The 22977-nt window shown below is 44.7% G+C and overlaps 1 protein-coding gene across 2 annotated transcripts; it reads right to left on the bottom strand.

Annotated features, from left to right (window-relative positions):
- Positions 1–1139: 1139 nt before the first annotated feature.
- On the bottom strand, positions 1140–22269 carry LOC308482903 (galanin receptor type 1-like). 2 transcript variants are annotated; one of them, XM_081016398.1, is made up of 4 exons: positions 21138–22269; positions 9019–9084; positions 2626–2685; positions 1140–2384 (listed from the first exon to the last, which is right to left on the bottom strand). In XM_081016398.1, exons 1-4 carry the CDS (start codon positions 21825–21827, stop codon positions 2067–2069), a joined length of 1134 nt encoding a protein of 377 aa, XP_080872524.1. In that variant the 5' UTR covers positions 21828–22269; the 3' UTR covers positions 1140–2066. The 2 variants fall into 2 exon arrangements, with proteins under 2 accessions (XP_080872524.1, XP_080872525.1); XM_081016399.1 differs by lacking the exon at positions 2626–2685.
- Positions 22270–22977: the final 708 nt, after the last annotated feature.

The following is a 22977-nucleotide window of genomic DNA, read 5'->3' on the forward strand; positions in this document are numbered from 1 at the left end:
TTTTCTTTTCAGATGGGGCTTTCCATATTCCATCAGTGTTAAAAGTTTTCAAGGCAAAGGTGATTGCAACAATAGCATATGCAGTCCCATTATGGGGGTCCTTTGCTAATCTAACCCAGTTGGAGGTAATCCAAAACCAGTTTTTAAGAAGGTTGTTAAAATTACCCAGGTGTGTAAGCAATACTGCTATACGACTGGAACTAAATGTTACATCTCTAGAAACCACATTATGGAAATGCATCCTCTGTTACTGGTTGGCTTTATGGCATAAACTTCCAAATCTCCACCTGATACAATGCCTCTGGAGAGATGACTTCCCTAGCCCCTGGGCAAAAATAATACATGGGAAACTTGTGTCCCTAGGACTATCTCCATCCGAACTATTAAAATTGGATTTAACTTCGGCCAAAAGAATTATAACTCACAAATTAGAGGAGATGGATTTACAATTTAATATTGCGACAGGTGGAGGCACCTGTTCGCCGATAAACCTTGGCTTAACTCCACCAACGAAACTTCCATCTTACTTAACTACCTTATCTGTGGTGACGCACAGGTATGCCTTTATAATGGCTAGATTCAATGTTTTCCCATCAAACGTGTTGGGTAACAGACTCTCCAACGGACAGATCTCACTCCTCTGTGACTGTAAAAGCGGATCTATAGAATCGTTATATCATATAATCTTCTGTTGTCCATTACATTCGGCTTCACGGTCCAAGTTTCTGGCCCCATATTTATCGAGAATTGCTGACAGTCCTCAGGAAGCCCAAATAATATACTTATTAAACGACGAAGATACAAGTAGATCCCTTGCAATCGCTAGATACCTGATTAATGTTTTATTTCAAAAGAGGAGAAATGGATCACTGTATGTTTCTGACAGCTTAGCTAAACTTAAGAACCATCAATAAGTGCCAGAACTAAGACGTATACCCCCCAAAATCTGATGGATCGGAATTGCGGTTTACATAGAGGGATCTTATTGTGTATAGTGTTTACTTAACTAAAGTAAAATTGGTTTTATAAGGGTGTTTTAACTTGGAACTGTTTAAATTGTATTGTTTATGGATAAATTCTGATGTATTGTTTTTGATATGGGCCAATGGCCGTAATAAATCTAAATCTGAATCTACCCAAACAAGAATAAATAATACAGATCAGTTTTTAAATAAATTATGCAAAAAAGAGTGACTATGCCAATGTACATTCTGCATCGAAAGGGCAAAATTATCTTGGGCCAAAAATTCAAAATGTCTTGGTATGTGCAATGCAACATCTCACCATGATATAATCAAGGAAGCTTTTCACAAATGAGGTGGTGGAGATAAAAGTGAGCTTTAGCACTATGGATCCATAGCAACAATTGCCTTCCAGTGTGTCTTCCTTCATCCTCTTACCTTTATTATCCGTCACTGCTAAATAGACTTACTTCACACATGAACATATCTTTCTAGAAGACATTACTACACTTCATGAATAGTGAAAGCAGATATGTGTCCTGCTCCACAAAGGACAGCCCTTACTTTGAAGGGTTTTGAGGTCCAAGTCCAGTTTAAAAATAAAGAACCCTAAGAAGGGTATGGATAGACTGGGAGGGTTTGAAGTTACCTGTCAAGAGTGAGCAGGCCCACCAGTCACTTGGCCAGTGTCTTCCCCACATTGTACTTCTGTTGAATTTACAGCGATTCTAAATTCATTCCTATACACCAGCATCCTCTTTTGGGGCAGGGTTTAAGTGGCTCCCTTACTTTCAGCTGTAAACCACAGTTAAATCTCAGCCTGTAGCAGCTTTAGGTGCCACCCCTCCATAAAACGTTGGAAACATCTCAGAAAGCTGCCACTCTGAAGCCACAATTATGAGCAATGGTGGTGATGAGGAATGGACAGCTCCTGTGAGTACCTTTAATGTCACAGAGGGAACATCCAGAATGGGTCTGCTTCCCCCACCCCTTTCCCCCCATCCCTTTTGAGATGAATCTGTGCCTGTGCAAGGAATTTCTGGACACTGCTGCGTTTCTCTTTTGTTTCTTCCTTTGCTGATAGCTCTTCCTCCCCGCCCCCTGTCACACGTTGGTTGTTGAGTGAGAAGTGGAGAAGTTCTCCATGCGGATCCTCACCATCTTCTCCGCAGGGGGCGGCTGAAGGAGGCCCTTGCATGTGAAGACTTGCCGGCAGGCTGTGCGGAAATTCTCCGACAGGAAAGCGTAGATGATGGGGTTGATGCAAGAGTTCCCATAGGCTAAGCAGTGTGCGATGATGCGAAAGGTGAAGGAGATATCGTTCAGGGGGAACTTCCCAAACTCAGCCCACATAGTGATGATGTGGTGCGGGAGCCAGGAGATCAGAAAGACAGCAACCACCAGCAGCACTGTTTGAGCGGTCTAGAAGACAAAAGCAAACAAAGGTTTTCAAATTTTAATAGTGTGTTTTGATAGTTGTATAGCCTGCCCTGGGACCTTAGAGTGAAGGGTGTGTAATTCTAACAGCAACATCAACAACACAGAATGTGGTCTGGCTATTATAAATTATTGCTACCAACTAAAACAGATTTGGCTGACTTTGGGGGATGCAAATCAGCCTTCCCCAGGCTAGTGCCCTCCAGATGCTTTTGGCTGCAACTACCGTCAACCTCAGCCAGCATGGCCGGTGGTCGAGGATGATAGGAGTTGTAGTCCAAAACATCTGGAAGGAATACGTGTTTAATTTGTGCGCAGTTGCACAGCAGTGTAGGTTGGATAGTTTTTTTACACTTCTATCATATTTTTTTTAATTTCTAGAGCCTGCCTCCCAAAATTCTGTTCCACTCTCCCCGTCCTACTTATAACACAGAGAGACAGTAACAGAAATAGCACACGGTAAATTTGCAAGAGGCATTTAACAAACCATTTGTACAAAACAAAGACAACCTCCACTTATAACCACTTAAAAAAGAGAATGTTATAAAGAGGCGGTACTGAGAAATGGTCAGAAGATGCTAGAATAATCATCAATTCTGGATAGCCTTATCACCATCTGGAACACATTAAATGGAAAATAGCTGCAATTAACTGCTGAACTTGGTCAATGGGGGGGCTAATCCTCTTAGCTGTTTTGAACAGTCTAACAACCCATTAATTAGCTTCTTTCCCAATTAGCTTCATGCCCAAAAGAAAGAAGTGTCTTTGTTTTCCCTTTGGATTCAGTGTGGGGTGGAGGGAAATAGTGTTTGCTAATCGCCAGAGGTCTAAGAACACAGCACTGCAGGCACAGAGCTGTGACACCACCACAGGCAAGTCACTCCCTTTGTACATATACCTGCGGGGGCTCATGCATGGGCAGAAGATAAACATCCAGGGCTTGGCTCTAAAACTTTATTTCCCATTAGCAAAACATAGCTGTAAACATGTGATTGAATTAGGCTGGCGGGAGATGACTGCCAAGAAGTTTCTGGCTGGCAAGGGAATTATTGGAGTGCTGGAATGCTGCTGCTTTGGGATTCATACAGCCTGCACGCTTGTTTTCCTACCTGCTCAGCCTGTCTATCTATAAATACCAGATGTCTCCAGTTGTAGTCACGTCCTGCCTGCGTGTGGAATGCTGAACTAGATGGGCCTTTGGTCTGATTTTGCAGGGCTGATTTTATTTTATAAAGGCTATCAGCGGCTACCAGCCACGGTCAGAGGCAATAGGCATTATGCCTCTGAACGCCTGTTACTGGGATTCACTCTTGGGGAAAGGGCTGTTGTGCACAGGTCCTTCTTACGAGCTCCCTGGTCACTGCGAGAACAGGATGCTGGGTTGGAAACACAGGAAGTTGCCATATATATACCAACACAGACCGACTGATCCATCTGGCTCAGTACTGCCTGCACTGACTGGAAGCAACTCTCATGGATTTCAGATGGGGGTCTCCAAGCCCTGCCTGGAGAAGTCAGGAAAAAAAAGATGCCTGATGCACTTATGTTCTTAGCCAATGCCGTCATAAATAAAGCCCCACTGAGTTCAGTGAAGCTCACTTGCAGGTAATCAGGCAAAGAATTGCAGTCACTCTGATCCTAACAGATTGGCTATTATTTCATGCTTCCTTTAGGGGTTTGTGGCCCTGGGTGTGTATGTGTTTTTGTGTGATGGTGATGATGGCCTGCACTTCCACTCCACCATTAGCAGGCCCTGATTTGGATTTTACAGGATGTGTCAATTACAGGGGATTGAGGTGTAGTCCCTGGGAGGGATGACGGTGGTAAATCAAGGTGGGATGGACTTTGTGGTTAAAAACAAAAAACCTTAGGCATGTTCCTATGGACATTCGCTGGGTGTGAAATTTCATCCACTGACCCCTATGGAGTTTTGACAGCCCTGCTCAACATCCTGGTATGGTCTGCATTGCCCTTTTAGCACTGGCTTCTGTCAGGTGCCTGAGTGTAATCTCAATTTGAGTCATCATTCAAACATCACTGCAAAAGTGCAAACCTCACATGGGCTAAAGTGCTGTTGGAAATGCGTCCTAATCATGTTGCTTTGGTTACCTGTGTTTGGCTCAGAGAACACAGCCATTTGGAGCTGCGTAGATGTTCAACAGCACATTTTGGTAATTCTGGAAAATAGTTACAAAGCAGCTTGTGGAGTGGAGGCAGGGAAGGTGAAGCACACGTGAAGAAAGGGCACTCTCTGCTAGAGAACCTGCAGCTGCTCAAGAGCCCAGGAAGAGCCCTGCTGGATTTGGCAAAGACCCATTGAGTCCAACATCTGCTCTCACAGTAAGAGGCAACCAATTGCCTATGGGAAGCCTGCAAGTAAGACCTGAATAAAGCAGCGATCTCTCCCATGTGGAGAACTGAACTTAAGACTGAAAAAAGGAGAAACCGATAAAGATGAATTACGAAAAAAGAAGAAAAAGGAGAAACTGAGAGACACTGAAATTGACTGATTCACCCATCCCTGTCCACACATGCACAGGTGGCAGCAAGCAGAGAGAGAGAGATACAGTAATAGGAGAAGGCACCCTTTGCTATTGGGCAGGGCTGGCAATGGAAGAGGCGGCGCTCATTTTCTACAAATAGGAGTGTAAACATACTTACAAAATGTTATGGAGCAATCTGCCACAAAACTGAGACCAAAACTCAAGTATCTGTGCTGAATGTGCTCTCTCTCTCTCTCTCTCTGTCTCCCCTTCCCCCCTCCCCACCTCATCTATACCAGAATAATAGGTGGCAAAGTCTGTAATCATATTATGGAATGTAATATCACTAGAGAGCTAATGGACAGAGGAAGGTAGAGCAAGGAAGAATATCTCAGCAGAAGATGCTCCAAATGGGGAAATGATTTTTAGATTCAATCCAAACCAATTAATTCAACTTCTGCCAGTCTTGTAGTAGCCCAAAAACGTAAGAGCTGCAGAGGAAGAACTGCATTGCAAAGACCAACCACTCTTGTTTAAAAGTGCCACCAGCCAGGCCAAAGTATAAGAATCATATGCCGCTCATGGGAATGGGATCACAGTTCACATTCATCATTTTGAGTCACCCCTCTAAGAGCGCTGCAAGAAAGTTTGTTGTTCCCACTTGTTGCAGATGGGAAGCAGATGCTAAATAGCTGCCCTCTGGCAAAAGCTGCCATCCAACCTCCCATCAACATTTTGCAGATGGCAATGGGGATACTCTGGGAGAACTTGTGACTCACAAGGATGGATGAATCTGCCAGTTTCCATTTCTCCAAGTTTCTCATTTTCATTTCAGCATAGGTTGCAATTTTTTAAAAGTCCTCACAAAAATGTATCAGCATTTTAGTGTGCATTTCTCCTAACATACACATTTTTGAAAGCAATTTTCCCTAATATAATGCCTTTGTGTCTGTTGCTGTCAGCAATATATGCATTATGTACACGTGCACATTGTAGTCCATGTGTTGGTAACCTCAAGGCTGGATTACTGTAATATGCTGTATGTGGGGCTGCCCTAGGGCCTGGTTCGGAAGCTCCAGCGGGAGCAGAATGCAGTGGCCGGACTACTGATGGGAGCACAACATGGCTAACAACATGGGACATCCTTGTTAAAGCATCTGCATTGGCTGCCCATTTGCTACCAAGCCAGGTTCAAAGTCCTTGTATTACTGTTTTTTTTGCTCTATAAGACTTACTTTTTGCCTCCTAAAAAGTAAGGGGAAATGTGTGTGCGTCTTATGGAGCGAATGCAGGCTGCACAGCTATCCCAGAAGCCAGAACAGCAAGAGGGATCACTGCTTTCACTGCGCAGCAATCCCTCTTGTTGTTCTGGCTTCTGAGATTCAGAATTTTTTTTTTCTTGTTTTCCTCCTCCAAAAACTAGGTGCGTCTCATGGTCTGGTGTGTCTTATAGAGTGAAAAATACGGTAATTTGACCTCTAAGGCACCAAGGGCATTTCTCCAGGAGCATTTTGGGAAATTTAAAATGGAGGACTATAGCTATCTATTGTTGCCCCAAGACCACAGCACCAATGTCAGTGCCCACCATTAGCTGCTAGCCACCACAATGGCTATGTTATGTTCTCCCTCCACTGTTGGGGGCAGTATGCCTTTGAACAGCAGTTGCTGGGAATTGCTATTATGCTTGTGTTCTGTTTGTTGGCTTCCCATAAGCAAAGGGTTCGGCCACTGTGAGAACATGATGCTGACCTAAATGGCCTGATCCAGTAGGTTATTTTTGTGAACTAATGCAGAGTTTCCCAAATTTGGGTCGCCAGCTGTTTTTGGACTACTGTTCCCATCATCCCTGACCACTGGTCCTGATAGCTAGGGATGATGGGTGTTGTAGTTCAAAACCAGTGGGAGACCCAGTTTTGGGAAACCCTGGTCTAATGTCTGTAGGCAGCCCTGCACAGTTCCTCTGCCAAAGGAGAGAAGAGTCACTGGCTATTCTGGCTTGAAAGAGGATGCTATATGGGACTATACGGTCTGAGTTATGATCCTGAAAACAGAAGAGCAGCACAGGCAATATGGCTCACATCCAGGATTTATTCTCTCCCCCTTGATACACAAGTTAATCCCCTCATTTTTCCTCCTTGAAAGCTGTTTGAATGTTTAAAGCCAGGCATTGAAAGAACACAGCGTCTGCGACGAATGGAGAATGATGTGTAAGTTCTGTGTATGTGGCAAAGTACAAGATGACTCCATCCTTCTGTTGTATTCAGTGGAGGCCTGCCTACGGGGGTGAATGGGGCATTACCCTGCCATGCTGTCTGCCCCATGGGTGTAGTCAGGGGGGGCAGGGGGCAGCTGCCCCCCCAGATCAAGTAAAACAATAGAAATACTTACTGTAACTAATTGATCAATTCTGCCCCCCCTAACAAAGTCCTGCCCCCCCCCCAACAAAAATCCTGGCTACACCCATGGCCTGCCCACAACCTGCTTCCCACTGTTTTCTTACACCCAGGGGGTAGTGCTGCCTGTTAGCTTTATCCTCCTTAAACTCATTATTCTGAAGTTTTTCATCCCTTCAAAAAGGTCTACAGCACCTGAAGAATTCAACATTTTTTTAAAAAATACGCATGTTTCCTTCCCTGCTAGAAGATAAGAAGTGTGCAGAGGCTAGAGAAAGAACTGTGTGTGGTGGGGTGTCCTATTTGCCATCCTTTAGACCCCCTAAGAAATTCCAATCAAAGCAAATCTGCTGTAGCCTGGAGCTAGGTGTGTGGGACACAGCTGGAAGCAGCCTGAGCAAGCTCTGTCAACCTTGACACCTGCCCATAAAAGTAAGCCTAGAGATATAGGTGGTGCCAGCATCTTGCAGGAACTCTTCTTATTACAGTGGTACCTCGAGTTACAGACACTTCAGGTTACAGACTCCACTAACCCAGAAATAGTACCTCGGGCTAAGAACTTTGCTTCAGGATGAGAACAGAAATGGTGTGGCGGTGGGAGGCCCCATTAGCTAAAGTGGTACCTCAGGTTAAGAACAGTTTCAGGTTAAGAACGGACATCTGGAATGAATTAAGTTCTTAACCCGAGGTACCACTGTATGAGTTTTTGGCATTGATCTGTGAATTTGTTTGAGCCCTGAGTGAGAGCCAGGGTGGATGGGTGGAGTCGAGTGAGAGCTAAGAGGTTGAGAGGTGTTGCATGGGAAATGATGTCAGAAAGGCAAGGAATTGATATCAGTATCTATACTGTAGTACAGATATAGTCTAAAGAAATAGAAAAGATAATCAAACTTTAAAGATAACTCATCACCAAACCACAAGGATATATTTTGCCTATAATTTGGCAGCTTTTTATCTACTCTGGAGAATAGATACTACTATTCCTGCAAATGACAAGACAATAGCCATTTTTTAATTTCCCATCATAGTGAATGAAGCTTCATTTTGTCCAAAGTGGTTTCTGCTGGGTAGAGCATGAGACTCTTAATCTCAGGGTTGTGAGTCCCTTGTTGGGCAAAATATTCCTGCATTGCAGCAGGTTGGACTAGATGGCCCTCGTGGTCCCTTCCAGGTCTACAATTCTAAGATTCGGACCCCAAGCCAAATAAGGCAGTCTCCAAAATACTTCAGACCAAAGCAAGGTGTTTTCCGACATGCTGAATTAGGATCCCAACCAAATCTTGTGACAGGTGCCCACCCCTGCTCTGCAACTTTTCCTGCCTCTTCAGGCCACTCATTTGAGGTGGGTGGGAGGTCTGCTCCCCCACTTGTGACCTTAAATGTATTCCAACTTTAGACGTCATTTCGACAGAACAAGATAAATGTCTCTGGAGTTTTACATTTGTACAGCTTCCAAAGGTCACCTGGATGAAGAGACAAGCGTCTGCTACAATTTATTAATCACATCAGAATCAGAATCAATCACATACATAATTGGGAAGGAAACAGACCAAAACCACAAGCCATAGTCACGCATCTAAATAGTGATCTGGCTGACAGCACTGCAAAAGTATATGCTTCTGATGGAGCATGACAGAATAATTTTACAGGGCTCTGTGATCAGTTATACTTTAGTGCTGGGGCAGGCAATATTTTGCTTGCTAATGTTCCCTGGTAATTGGATGTTGTTTTCTTTTAATTTACCTTTCTTTTGGATCTCTCTGACTTCTTGGAAATATTCTTCACCTTCTTTTGAAGATGGCGTATAACCTAAGGAAAGAAAGGAAGAAACTTGCTTCATTGCACAATAGATGTTTCTTATCCTGCTGCATCAGGGGTGTGGGGTACCTTAGGTCAGGGTGGGGGGAAGGGCAGCCCTCTGGCCATTTCTTGTGAGCTCCTGGGACTCTCGCCAGGTCACCTCGCACCAACCCTGTGCTCTCCTCAGGTGACTTTGCCTGGCCAGAATGTGGTGGTATTAATTTCATACCACAAAACAGCTAAAAATAGTTTTGAAAACAGTACCGAAAAACCAGCTAAAGATAGGTTGGAAACAACGCAAAATGAATGCATAAGGCAGAGCCCTTTTCACCTAGCTGGAGAAGTTTGGTGAAACAAAAATGTTTTCAATTGTTTCCATAAGGACAAAAAAAGAGAGTGCCTGTCATATCTCCACAGGGATGTTGTTCCACAAAACAGGGGTAGCCACACGGAAAGCCAGTCTTGGAAAGGGATTGGTCCACCTGGAGCAACCCAGAGCTGTCAAAAGTGTGTTTTGCGGAGGGTGGGGGGAGGATATTAAACATGTGGTCAAGGGAGGAGGAGGGGGAAGGAGATCATGCAAGCAAAGGCTCTTTGCCAGCACCATCTCCTTCGCCTGCCCTCCTCCCTTGCAAACCATATGAAATATCGCTATAAAAGGCTCCTCATGGCTATGAAAGGCCCCTGATTTGGTTCAGGGCTCAGATTGGATCAGGCATGGAAAGATCCAGTCCAAATTGGGACCCGATCAGAATTGCCAAATTGGGCCTGCCATCCAGCTAACAATGCCCTTTCCCAGAGCACACCATTCCGTCCCACCTCCATTTTTACACATGCAACTCAACATTTCCCAGCAGTCACCTGTGCCCGCCGTCCTTCCTACCTTAGTCTCCCTCCCATTGCAAGCCAAAAATATATTTTGTACTTCTATGAAGCTCGAGGTCTCCACAAGATTGCTGCTATCTCCCTCTTCAGCATGAATGAAGCTGCTTTTGCTACAGAAGGATGAGGGTCAGAAAGTGAGGGTCAAACTCAGTGTGGCCTTGGTCACATGGTTGGCCGCTGCATAGCTGGTTTTCAGAACCAAACCGGTGGCACTGCGGAAGGGCCAGACTATGGAGTGTGCAAGAAGCACAGGGATCAACCCTTTGCTCCCAGCCATGGCCCCTGCCACAATCAGATCTGTCCCTCTCCCACATTGATTCATTTATCTAGGCTTATATGCAATTTGTACATAATCAATTTAGTTTGTTTTTAAATGTTGAGTAGAAATGATTCACATGATGTATTGCTTCTGTTGCTATAGCCCCTGAAGACAGCTTTTAAACAATAATTGGCTGAAATACGTTGGGCTGTTTGGAAAACAAAACCCATGTTTTCAGCATCTTAAGACACATTGTTTTCTGCTTTGGGGTTCATTTTGGAAGCTCTCTGCTATTTGCGTTTCTCACGACATTGATGCAATCCCAGGGGTGGGCAATTGGATCTGGTTGGTGGGTCAGATTATTACATCCCCCAGCACCACCCACCCACCCCATGAGCCAATTTTAACAGGTGGCCATGGTAGTAGTCCAGTCTGGGAGTGACAAGTGTATGGATAACTGAAGTGAAATCTGACCTTGTTATTAGCAATGGGGGAAAGTGGTCTTTTGAGTTCAGTTTACTAGGGGAGTGTGATGGACTAAAATTGTGACTGACATATTTCGGTGGCAACCATTCAACTCAACAACTGGACTCAGCCATTCGACTCCATTCAAGGGTGACTGTGTTTTGTTTCATATATTGTGTCAGATAGTGTTTATTTGACAGATTCTGCTTTGAATGTGTTCTGGATTGAATTTCTGCCCCTTTTCTATCCATGGCTACTAGCTGGGATGGCTATATGCTAGCTTCACGTTTGGAAGCAATATTCCTTTGTGGATGAGACTAGGCATAATGCTCATTGCGTGAATGCAAATAACATGCATTTTTATTGTTATGAAAACAGCAGCCTTTCTGAAGCTGCTCTCTGGATTTCAGTTGAATCTTCCACTGACGCTAATGTGGAATGCACAAAAATGCTTTGGAAAGGTGATTGATTATTTTCTGACCGTAGCAGGGAGAGAAAGTATTCACATTGCCTTCCCAGTCGTGCTGAGGTTGTTCAGGCTCCCCCGGAGCAGCTATTTACATAACAAAATCCACATGACTTGATTGCATTCATGTAATTAACATGAGATTCCAGTCTGGCCCTGATTTGCCAGTTGCCAGGGAACAACGAGAGGATAAGCCCATTGCCCCGATGTTCTCCTTGCAGGCTTTGCCCAGGTATCAGGCAAAGCCCCTGTGGGGAAGAGGATGCTGGACCAGTTAAGTCTCTCGTCTGATCCAGCTTCTTGGGTTCTTACATGTCAGGTGCAGGTATATAAATGGAACAAAGTGGATATGCAGATGGGTAAAGCATGTATTGTAAAAACAGGAATGGTTCTGTCTCCTTGGATATTCAAATAATGTTGTGTACTGGCTTCTATTTATATCTTTATATTAGAGAACTCCTGCTTCTCATCTATGATCTCTAAGAGGCACAGCCAGTCTCAGCAGGTGTGCGTTGCTAAGTACAGTGGTGGGCGGGCACCCGGTTTGTGTCATCTACTTAGCTTTCGTATGGGATCTCTGACAGCCACCAACTGGAACCAAGTGCAGAGATAACCAATATGGTGCCCTCCAGATGTTGTTGGACTCTGCCTTCTACCAATCCCAGCCAGCAGGACCATTAGTCAGGGATGATGAGAGCTGGAATCAAAGTCCAACAACACGCATCTTGAGGGCACCACATGGACTTCCCCTCCACACACTGGCTCAGTGCAGCAGACATACACTCACAGTTGAAGAAGGACAAAGATACTTCTGAGCATTATGCTCAGCCCAGGGATTCATTCTCATTACCAGAACTGAGTGTTCTCTCTCTCTCTTTGTCTCTGGAGGTTGAAAATTCTTGTGATCTACTTACTGCAGGTTTCAAAAAGATTTAGCAGTAGATCCCAGCCTGCTTTTTGCCTACCCAAGGCTTAGTAGATCCGTTACACAGGAAGGTGCCTGTCAGTGAGTCACAGCACTGGTCCATCTAGCTCAGTATTGTCTATACCAGGGATGGGGAACCTCATCCCCAAGGGCCAAATGTGGCCTAACAAGCCTCTCTATCTGGTCCTCCATACCCTCCGGAGGATACCCCCTACCCCTACCCCTCACCTTCCCAGGCTGCCCCCTTCGCTGACTCTGCTTTGCACCTTGGGGGTTCTTTTTAAAAAAAATAATAATATTTATTAATAATTTCAGAATTACAGAAAAAAAGAAAAAAGAAAAAACAACACTACAATACATAAAAAGAAGAAAAAACGCAAAACATAAAAACCAATACAACAATACAATAAAAAAAAATTAAAAAGGAGAGAAAAAAAGGCACAAATCCCATATAACTTCCATTTGCTTGTTTCGTTGATCTCCTCGCACCTCCCTTTTTGTATTCTAGTTTAGTTAGTTATTTCAGCAAATTCTTTCCATCTTTCTCAATTTTTATTAAATAATTTATCTTAACAATTTAACCTATTAATTAACTCGACAGATCCTTTCCATCTTTCCCCATATTCTGTTATTCAAATTACCTTAATTTATTTAACCTTATCTTACCATAAAATACCTTAAAGCTTAAAACTTAATACTCAGTTATACATAACCCCTGATATCATTTCTGCTAGAGTCATATAGTTTCATTCCAACATTTTCCCTAATATTCATTAATTTTAGTCTAATTCCCTAAATAAAAAGTTTTCTTTATAAATTTTCTTCCAATCTTCATCCAACGTCTCTTCTTCCTGGTCTCGGGTCGTGTCAGTCCTTACTGTCCATTCCATCTAGTCCATCAACCTGGAAGCCTTATGTCCGAGGCCCTTAAGTCTCTTCCATGTCCCTTCTGCAGATCTTCTTCTTCTTGTTTATACTTGCACTTTTCCTTGTCTTTTGTTGGTCTCTTTCTTAATTTCTTTCCTTTCTCGTTGAGGAGTAGGTCTCTGGGGGGTTCCAACCCAAAGTTATCTCCGTCTCCCTTCATCAAATCAGCCCATTCCCCACAGTCCCACTCCCCACAGTCATCAATATAATCAAAAAAATATTTACGAGCATATTTCGAAGTCTCTCCAAAGTTAAAAGCCTCCTCAGCTCCAGGCTCCCCCGGGCCCACTCCAACTTCAATCTTCAAAAACAACAGCTTATGCTCCTGTGGGGCCTTGGGCCTCTCCATTTGTATTATTTGAGGGGCAACCGCAGCCTCCTCCATTATCTTCTGCACTTGCCCAATCAGTACAGGTTCCTGAGTCGGACCCTGGATGGTTTCTGTATCACTATTCACTAATTGTCCACAGTTATTGGTCACAACAGTCATCAAATCCATCTTCTCATGCATCTGTTCCAACAAAGCACTTGTCTTGCATAGAGCAATCACCAAAACTTCCTTCCAGCTCATATTTAGTCAAGGTCAAAAGGACTAATCCCACGATCTTAATCTCACAGCTGTGGCTGCAGCAACAATTTAGCAAGCTCCCTCTAGAGGAGACAATTTCTATTTATATCCATCTTTTTAAGGCAAGTCCAACAAAGGAAAATTACTTTCATTTTTTCAGATATTTTGTTTCTTTAGAATGAAAGAGGCAACATTGGAATCAGTTTATTTCTCTTCTTTAGCTATCTGTCAAAGTATTCCATTCACAGTCAATGAACCTCTCCAACAATTTCTGTCTCTGACACCCCGTTCCCAGGTTAGAGACGGTGGAAACTTATCTTTCTTCACTCCCTCTCCTGCAGGCGTTACACAAAGTCCCCCCCCCCTTTTCTCCTGCTTCCAAGGGGGTTTCAGTAGTTGTAAATGAAGGAAATCTAGGCTTTTTTAACGACTTTCCAGGCTTTAGCTTACAAGGTTTTTGCTTCAGTCTATATACAAAAAGCGGAAGGCGGACTTCCTGTTTTGAACCTTCCCGCTTCGATGTCAAATTAAGATATTTCTTGATCCAATTTTCCATTTCTACTCACGGGTGCTTATTTTAGATCCAATTGTCCACAGGAAAAAGTCAGCGCTCTCCGGCGATGGCTGTGCGGCTTCACTCCGTGAAAGTAGCAGTCAGTTCGCAGCACCGCGCCACGCACCCCACTTCACTCCGGAATCCCAAAAAGGGGTTCCCCGTGAGTAGGGGGGCGCTCCAGGTGCCCTGCCGAACCCCACGTTCCCAGGCTTCCTCCACCTGGGATTTCTAGCGGGTCCCCACCTTCGCCGCGGCGGGAAGACCCAGTTTCCACGGAGCTAGTTCCTCCGGTCGGAGGAACTCCGCCATTCGCCGATGGCGCTAACCCGGAAGTCTGTTGCACCTTGGGGGTTCTTGCCTGGCTGGAATGTGTCCTTGAACTCTGATGAGACCTTTTGCTTCCCTGAATGGAGGATGATATGTTTTTTGTGATATAGTGGTATATAAATATATCTATAAATAATAAATAGATAAAGAGGGGAACGTGCAGAAACTAAGCTACTGTGCAAAGGTGGCATTTGCATTCATTGCTCTGCCCACTTTTGTTTCCGGCCCTGCCCACCATTGGCATGTGGCCCTCGGAAGGTTGCCCAGAAAGAAATGTGGCCCTTGGGCTGAAAAAGTTCCCTCACCTTTGTCTGCACGGACTGGCAGCAGCTCTCTGGAGTTTCAGGCAGAGGACATTCCCAGTCTTACCTGGAAATATCAGGGACTGAACCTGAGACCTTCTTCATGCAAACCAAGCAGATGCCGTCCCCTGAGCTATGGCCCTTCCCCTCAACAGAGACTTTTTCTTTTTACACAGCTGCTTGTAAACAAATGTCTATTATTTACTTTCAGGTAAATAATTTCTGCATAAAGGTTTTGCTTTTATTTAACTCCATTCCAGGATCAAGATAAGGTACGATAGACTCACTGGAGATTTTATTTTTATTATTTTAAAGAATGACATTAAGAGGGGGGAATTCATGCAGTGCACCAACAAAATTTAGATTAACCTTTTGAAAACGCAGTTACAGCAAGCACTGTAACCAAGCAATGAGTGTGCTTAACCATTAATGCTAGGAGACTTTACGTACTTAAGCCAATTAATTAAAAGAAAATCCATCATGTATACCTCTTGCTGGCATACTCACACAAAGCAATGAGGCAGAAGGCAATCAAACTACTCCCAAGCAGCCACACTACAGAATTTTTTGCTTGGAAGGAAACATACATGCATTGGCTCCAGCCACCTGCCTGTCCCAAAGCAAGACTGATCACCTTTCCTTCGATTGATCCACATCTTCCCTGCAGTGTTGGCACCTGAGGTGGGTTCACAGTGGAACAATATGCTTCTGCACATTAGTTTGCTGTATTACCCTCATAACAACCTGCGAGGCAGCTTAGGCCACTCCCAGTGACTTGCCCAAGGCTTCCTAACTGAATGGGGATTTGAACATGGGTCTCCAAAGTCCTGATCTAACAACTACACCAGCCTAACTCTTTGTGACACTTTTTCCGCTCCTGCTCTTCGCTTTGTTGAACGTTGCTGCTTATCATTTTGCTCATCTTTGCACCTGGCCCAGCACCAAGAGTCAGCATAACTGGGTATCTGCGGAGAGTCCACACAACGACAAGTCGCCCTCCCCTTGGATTTGTTGCAGTGAGGAGGTGGAGCCACTCAAGAAAGTGGAAGTAACTCGCCAGGGGAGCATAGCTGCTGTTCCAGCTTCCCAGCAGATGGGTCACTGCTACTAACTGAAAGGAAGGCAGTACTGAGCAAGGTGAACCAATGGTCTGACTCGCTAGAAGGCAGCTTCCTAGGTTTCTATGGGTTGCATTCAATGAACAGGCTTCCTACCCTTGAAATAGAACAGGGGTCAGCAAACTTTTTCAGCAGGGGACTGGTCCACTGTCCCTCAGACCTTGTGGAGGGCTGGACTATATTTTTTTGGGGGGGGATGAACAAATGCCTATGCCCCACAAATAACACAGAGATGCATTTTAAATAAAAGGACACATTCTACTCATGTAAAAACACACTGATTCCTGGACTGTCTGCACGCCAGATATAGAAGGCAATTGGGCTGGATCTGGCCCCCAGGCCTTAGTTTGCCTACCCATGAAATAGAGGATGACTTCAAACAGAGGACTGTCTTCTGTAAAGCAGGACACACAACCATCTGAGAAAAGGCAGGCAGGTGTTGAACTAGTCTCATGACTGAGCAAGTATGTAGAATAGGACCTGTCGTGGTTCAGGAATAGGGGTGGGGTTCATAAAGCCAAGTAGGCATGTGGGTCTGGATTTGACTCAAGCCTAATGCTTCACAAGATCTGCACAGGTGTGCATTAAAGGGGAAAGAAAGCCAACTCTTATTGTCTTCAGTTCAATTAGTTTGCTGCGTTAGCATCACCCGGGCTGGGAACATGGATTATTCGAGATAGTCCCAGCTTCCGTGGGAGACAAATCTGACTCAATACTGTCATGAAAAGGACATTTTATTGGGGATCAAGTCCTTCTGTATTTTGTGATAGTGGCACTCCCTGAGTCCCTGGTGCCCCACAAGAAGGGAAAGTAGAAGTTCCCAAGATCTTAGCTGGAGGGGAAGAAAAGAAATGAGGAAAGGAGGTGAGATAAGTTTAGGGCTGTACTCTTGTGGGAAGAGAACTATTCTCACTCCATTCCTGTCTCTCTCACCCAGAAGGCTTCCACCTTCTCTGCCCTTAATATACATGTCTCCAGTCACACCTGTCTCAGAGAGCATAGTGGCCCAGAAGGGAATGCAAGGGCTGCTTTCCCTTCTGGGCATTGTCAGAGAGGGCCAGGGCCAGAGACAAAAGTGGGCAGATCAATAAATATATTTTACCTTCGCACATATTGTATTCCCTGTGGTCTTTCCAAAACTTATTTAGAAACTATGTAGCAATTTGTGTAACCAGGTCTTGTCCCCAAAAAATTACACAAGGATGATCATAGCTATCCCTCTCCTTGGAAAGGCTTTCTTTGCCCAGACACACTATGTGCTAATGTAATCCACTTGCTTGATAGAATTTGATGCAAGCAATTTCACTGCCCCAACTATTACCTGCAGAAGAAAATGATATTCTGCAAAGGATCTCTGTCTGAATTTTGCCCAGAAAGAAAACACATTAAAAAGTAGGACTGCAAAGTTTAATCAATTCAGAAACTTTGAATCAGCTGAAATGGTGTCCCTAAATTATCATGCAAGATGGTAGGTACACACACACACACACACACACACTCTTTGTACAAGGTAATCAAAACATCATGTACCATAAGATACAGTCTTCTGATGACACACTTGTACATCACCTAAAAATAAAGGGAGCACACTTCTTGCTTCAGAACTACTATCTTATTCATATGCAAATGGAATGAAAACTCATATGATGACTCAATTAAAATGTTTGTAACTGGTTCACGAGGACTTTTTAAAAAACAACAACCCCACAACACCACATACTGATGTGGTAATGTGAAGAACTGTAGTTAAGATTGGGGGGAGGGAGAGAAATTGAAAGAAATTGAAATATTCACACATCCTAACTGGGACAAATGGTCTAAGGGTGGTAATTGAGGAGCCTTGGAGAGAATATGTGGCACAGGGGTTATGGGAAGAGATAAATACACTTTGAGTGTCTCTCACACTCTCTCTCTTAAAAATGCTTTAAATACACAGACCTTCCATTACAAACAGTCGCAAACAAACAACATTTATCTCATCATAGAACAACACAGGCTTTCCTGCAATCATTGTTAAAGGTGGCTCCCAGACATTGGAACTCCCTGCTCCTTGAGGTACACCTGGACCCAGCTATTTCATAAAAAAGGAAAAGGTGTATATTCTTTTGCCCAGGTCTTGGGAAGGTGAAATGATGGTTTATTTTCTGCATATGATTGTATTGGTGGGTAATTGTTTTAATGTTTACTGCCTGTTGTGTTTTATTGTTTTGTAACTTGTTCTGTTACCTTTGGTGAAGGTTGGGTAATAAATATGCTAAAATAAAATAAATAATGTTGGAAGTGGCAGCCTCTTGTGAGGTGGAAGAACAGTAGGCAGAATTTGGGCTAATGCTAGAAGCTGGAGAGACAAAAGGTAAGTCTTGCTCTGTGTGGGACCCAAATATGAGTTTGGGGCTTTCCTGGAAACTGAATGGGGAAGGAAGACCTGTGGAGTATTAATGCCACGAGTCCCTCCATCCTATACTCTGGTTGTATAAATGGGTTTTAAAAAACCATATATCCTAAAGACACCACAGTTTCCGCTGACCTTTATTCAAAAGAAACCAAACCCACGCAGGGAATTCTGAAATGAGTGCAGAAATTGCCTTTATTCACAAATTTACTAGTCCTCAAGACTTCATTCAAGTGCAAGGGGGCAATTGCTGGCATCCTATGCCCTTTTAAAATGTGCTTGGGGGGGGAGCTATTAGGTTTTTGTTTTTGTTTTTATTATGTATTTTGTGGTTTTATATCTTGATTTTATTCTGTGAATCACCCTGAGACCCCCGGGTATAGGGCAGTATATAAATTTTTAACAACAACAACAATAATATAAAAACTGTGCATATCTGTCGCTAAACCCACCTACCTGAGTGTAAGCCCCATTAGGACTTCCTTATGAGTAGGCCTGGGGTGGTATTCAGTCTAGTTCTACTGAAAGTAGTAGGTCATTCAAGTTAATAGGCACACTAACTTAGGTTCAGTCATTTCAGTCAGTCTGCTCTGAGAATGAGTTATTTGATTAGGATTTGCTACATTGCAGGCATGTTGTGCTGTCCAAAGCATCCAGAGATTGGGACTTAAACATTTGAGTAAACAAACTGGACTAAGGCTGCTGTCCTAAACTGACTTACATAGGAGTAACCCCTTTTAAATTCAATGGCACTTACTTCTGTAGGATCCTGTCCTACTAAGACTACCTTTCTGCACTTCACCCCCAGTAACTCAAGGCTCTCTTTAGCCCCTCAAAGCAATGAGGCAGGTCCGTTTGTTCTGTTGTACACAGGATTTCAGGGATATTGTGTTGTCCAAATCACATCCAAGGTCGGGAGTTACTTTTGAGTAAACATACAACAACAACAACTACTACTACTACTACTGCTGCAATTCCAAATCTGGGAGTAAGCACGCATAACAAGCCACAATCCGATCTGTTATTTTGTTTTGTTTTTTCCAATGGCAGGTGTTTATGTAGATAATGCTAATAATACTGCCCTGTTTCCTTTTCAAATTGGCTGTACAGGCAACGTGCATCATGAGACAATTGTCTAGCATGCAATTAAACTAGTCATAATAATCGTGGAAGAATAGGAATATGAGTAAGAAAAAGAAGAATATGAGTAAGAAAAATGAATCCCCTCTTGAGAGCTACAGGGTGGGGCAAACTATTTGCCTGAATCCTAACTATGTCTACTTAAAAGTAAGTCCCTTGGAGATCTGTGGGGTTTACTCTCAGGAAACCCTTTGGACATTTGGTCCCCCCCCCCCCCGACTTAGGGAATAACCTCTGTCTAAGTAATGCGCATGGCACATGCAGCCTTACAGCACCAATCCTCAACATGTCCACTCAGAGAGAAATCCCACTGAATGAATGGGGAAATGAGAGAGCATGAAAAGGGAGAAAGACCTTCTTTTGATAGATGCACATCAGGAGGAAATGGACAACAATTCACACCCCTAACTGCAGCTCTTTTCCCCCACCCCCAGCAATCCAAGGCTTCATCAGCCATAGAGATCCACTAGAATAGCACCAGTAGCTAGACTGGTGTAGCCCAGGAGTAGCACCAGTTAAGGGTTACCTACCAATATTAGGGGGACGCGGGTGGCGCTGTGGGTAACTTGCCTAGGACTTGCCGATCGTCAGGTCGGCGGTTCGAATCCCCTCGGCGGGGTCCGCTCCCGTCGTTCGGTCCCAGCGCCTGCCAACCTAGCAGTTCGAAAGCACCTCCGGGTGCAAGTAGATAAATAGGGACTGCTTACTAGCGGGAAGGTAAACGGCGTTTCCGTGTGCTGCGCTGGGTCGCCAGATGCAGCTTGTCACACTGACCACGTGACCCGGAAGTGTCTGCGGACAGCGCTGGCCCCCGGCCTCTTAAGCGAGATGGGCGAGCAACCCCAGAGTCGGACACGACTGGCCCGTACGGGCAGGGGTACCTTTACCCTTACCTTTACCAATATTAGAGTTAAGGTGTAGGTCCCAGCTCCTGAGCATGGCCAAATCTCTATGGGGAGGGCTGTGCACAGGACATGGGGAGAATGAACATAGAGATGCAGCATAATTTGGGGGAGGCATTCGGTGGCAAGGGGTCACCTTTGGGGGCCACACTGAAGGCATCTGAGGCTAGGGATTGGCCCTCAGGCCATGGGTGGTCCACATGTGCAGTAAGAACCACCTTTCTCCTTAGACCACCATCCGTAACTTAGCATTTGCTGCAAGAACCCCAGAAAGTGTCCACCCGTGAACACAATCCATTTGATGCTCATCACTGTCCTAGGGGACTTGGAAAGGAAGAAGAAAAAGGAAAATCTTAGCGCCTGTACTAGGCTGAAGCAAAAATGAATGTAGAAAATAACGGGAGCCAAGGCAGTCTACAAGAGAGAACAAAGCAGAAAAAGAGCAAGAGCAGGAAGAAGAACATTTCTGGAAAGAAAGCAGTGAGGTGTTCTGCCAGATATCTAAGGGAGGAGAGACTTGCACATAGCTGATGGAGAGAAAGTATGAAGATGACCATGAGAAAAAGTGCAAGAATGGAGAAAATGCCCCCCCACTTCTTAATCTCAGATTTTCAAGAGATCTAGTGACATAGCTAACTTCAAACATGCTGGGATTGCCAGTGGCGCAGTTTACATGGTCTTAGACCTAATGGTCTTACGCAGGCTGTCAAAAGAAGTTTTGGGACCAAATAGTCATGGCTTAAACTCAGCCACAGAGAAGAAGTCTGTGGCAGCATTCCGAAACCTGTTGCCAACCACCTATCTCCATCCCCTCTTGCCCCGATACCCACCTTGGCATAGCAGCAAGTGATGAGCACCAGAGGTAGCAGGTAACCCACCACCAGAATGGTAACCTTGTAGACCTGCTTGGCTGCAGGGTTGTCTGCCCAATGCTCCCAGCAGAAGGAGCTGTTGGGTGCCTGCCGGTGGCCTCTCATGAGGGCCTGGTGCTGAGCCACCGGGATGGCGATGAGCAGAGACAGGAGCCAGATGACCCCCACGCCCAGGGTGGCGTTGCGCTTGCTGCGGATGCAGAGCGAGCGCTTGGCGTGCACCACGGCGATGTACCTGTCCACCGACATGGCCACCAAGGTGAAGATGCTGACCAGCATGGTGGTCATGACCAGGTAGTGGACCCACTTGCAGAAGAAGGCACCAAAGACCCACTCAGGCAGGGAGTAGATGGTGGCCTGGAAGGGGACACAGAAGACGAGGAAAGAGCAGTCTGCAATGCTCAGGTTGAGGATGAAGATGTTGGTGGCACTGCGTGATGGGCGCCCACCTGGCCGGAGATGGCCAAGCACCACCAGGACCAGCATATTCCCCACCATGCCCAGGAGGAAGATCACCCCAAACAACACAGGCACAATCACCGTCTCTGGGCCACTTCCAGATACGCTTGGCCAGGAAAGAGAGGCGTTGGCTTCTTCGAACCCAAAGTCATGGCTGCAAACGGTAGCATTGCTCACAGCTTCTTCCATGGAGCCAGGTCACTTGATGGGATGCCCCCACACCCTTTTAAGGGAGAGAACTACCTTTCCTTGGACCCTCCAGGAAAAAGAGGGTGTCTGTGTGTTTTGTCTGGAGGTTTGGGAGTTCTTGGACCCTGGGGCAAAGGCTTCTCCTCCAGGATGGAGACCTGTTGGATCCCGAATGCTCTCTCTTCGGATACCTTCTCCAGTGTGGTAGTGGTCAACGTCAGTGATACCCCACAAAAGGGTGTGCGGCTAGACAGGCAGCTGGATGAGAATCTTCTGGGTTTAGTCTTTGCTTGTCACTGGAAGCCAAAGGTCAGCAGCAGGAGGAGGCAGCATGCGAGAGAGAAAGAGCTAAAGAGACCTCTGCGCTTGAGAGGCTGTTGCCTTAAGCCTCTTCCAAAGATCTGCGGCTGAAGTGTTGTGAGCCTAGGCTGAGAGTGGCAGACTGAGCCCTTTCTAGCTCCTCCTCCCTTTGCTTTGTAGTCAGAGGGAGGGGAGAGGGCTGACAGCTAAGCAGATGAAGTGCTGGTATAGTGAGTGTTTCTATGAGGGTAATCAAAATTATTGCCTTTTCCCCAGTTTCCCAAAGTCTACAGTGCAAATTAAAAACATGTTCTAGGGGTGGGGCAGAAGTTCAATTTAAAGGTGAAGCTTTTTGCATTTTCCAGAGCCATACGCAAACCTAAACACAGCTGTTCTTTGAAATTTGCATTTCTCTGAACATTGCAATGCAGTTCTCTAGCCATGTATATAAAAATGTATACTAGGGCTAAGTGTGCATAAAAATGCATATATCAGCATGCAAATGTGAATCATCTTAGGGAAATTGCTTTGCAAATGTGTGCATATGTGGCAAATTTGCATTGGAAAATGTGTATATTGGGAGAAATTTGCACTAAAATGCTGGTGAATTTTCATGAGGACTTTTTAAATTATTTCATGCAAACTGATATGGAATGGTGGAGAACTAAATGTATTCTTAGAAAAGTGAGAAACTGAGAGAAATCAGAATTGACAGATATTTCAGTCCTTCTGCTGGCTCGCTAGGCATTCAACTTTCTGTGCAGTATTAAAGAACATGTACACAAAGGAGGTGTGTTTCTTTGTGTGTGTCAATATTCTATACAAGAAATGCAGGCTGCCCAGGGACCTG

This window comes from Podarcis pityusensis, assembly GCF_964106645.2.
Source record: "Podarcis pityusensis genome assembly, chromosome: 8".
Taxonomy (NCBI): domain Eukaryota; kingdom Metazoa; phylum Chordata; class Lepidosauria; order Squamata; family Lacertidae; genus Podarcis; species Podarcis pityusensis.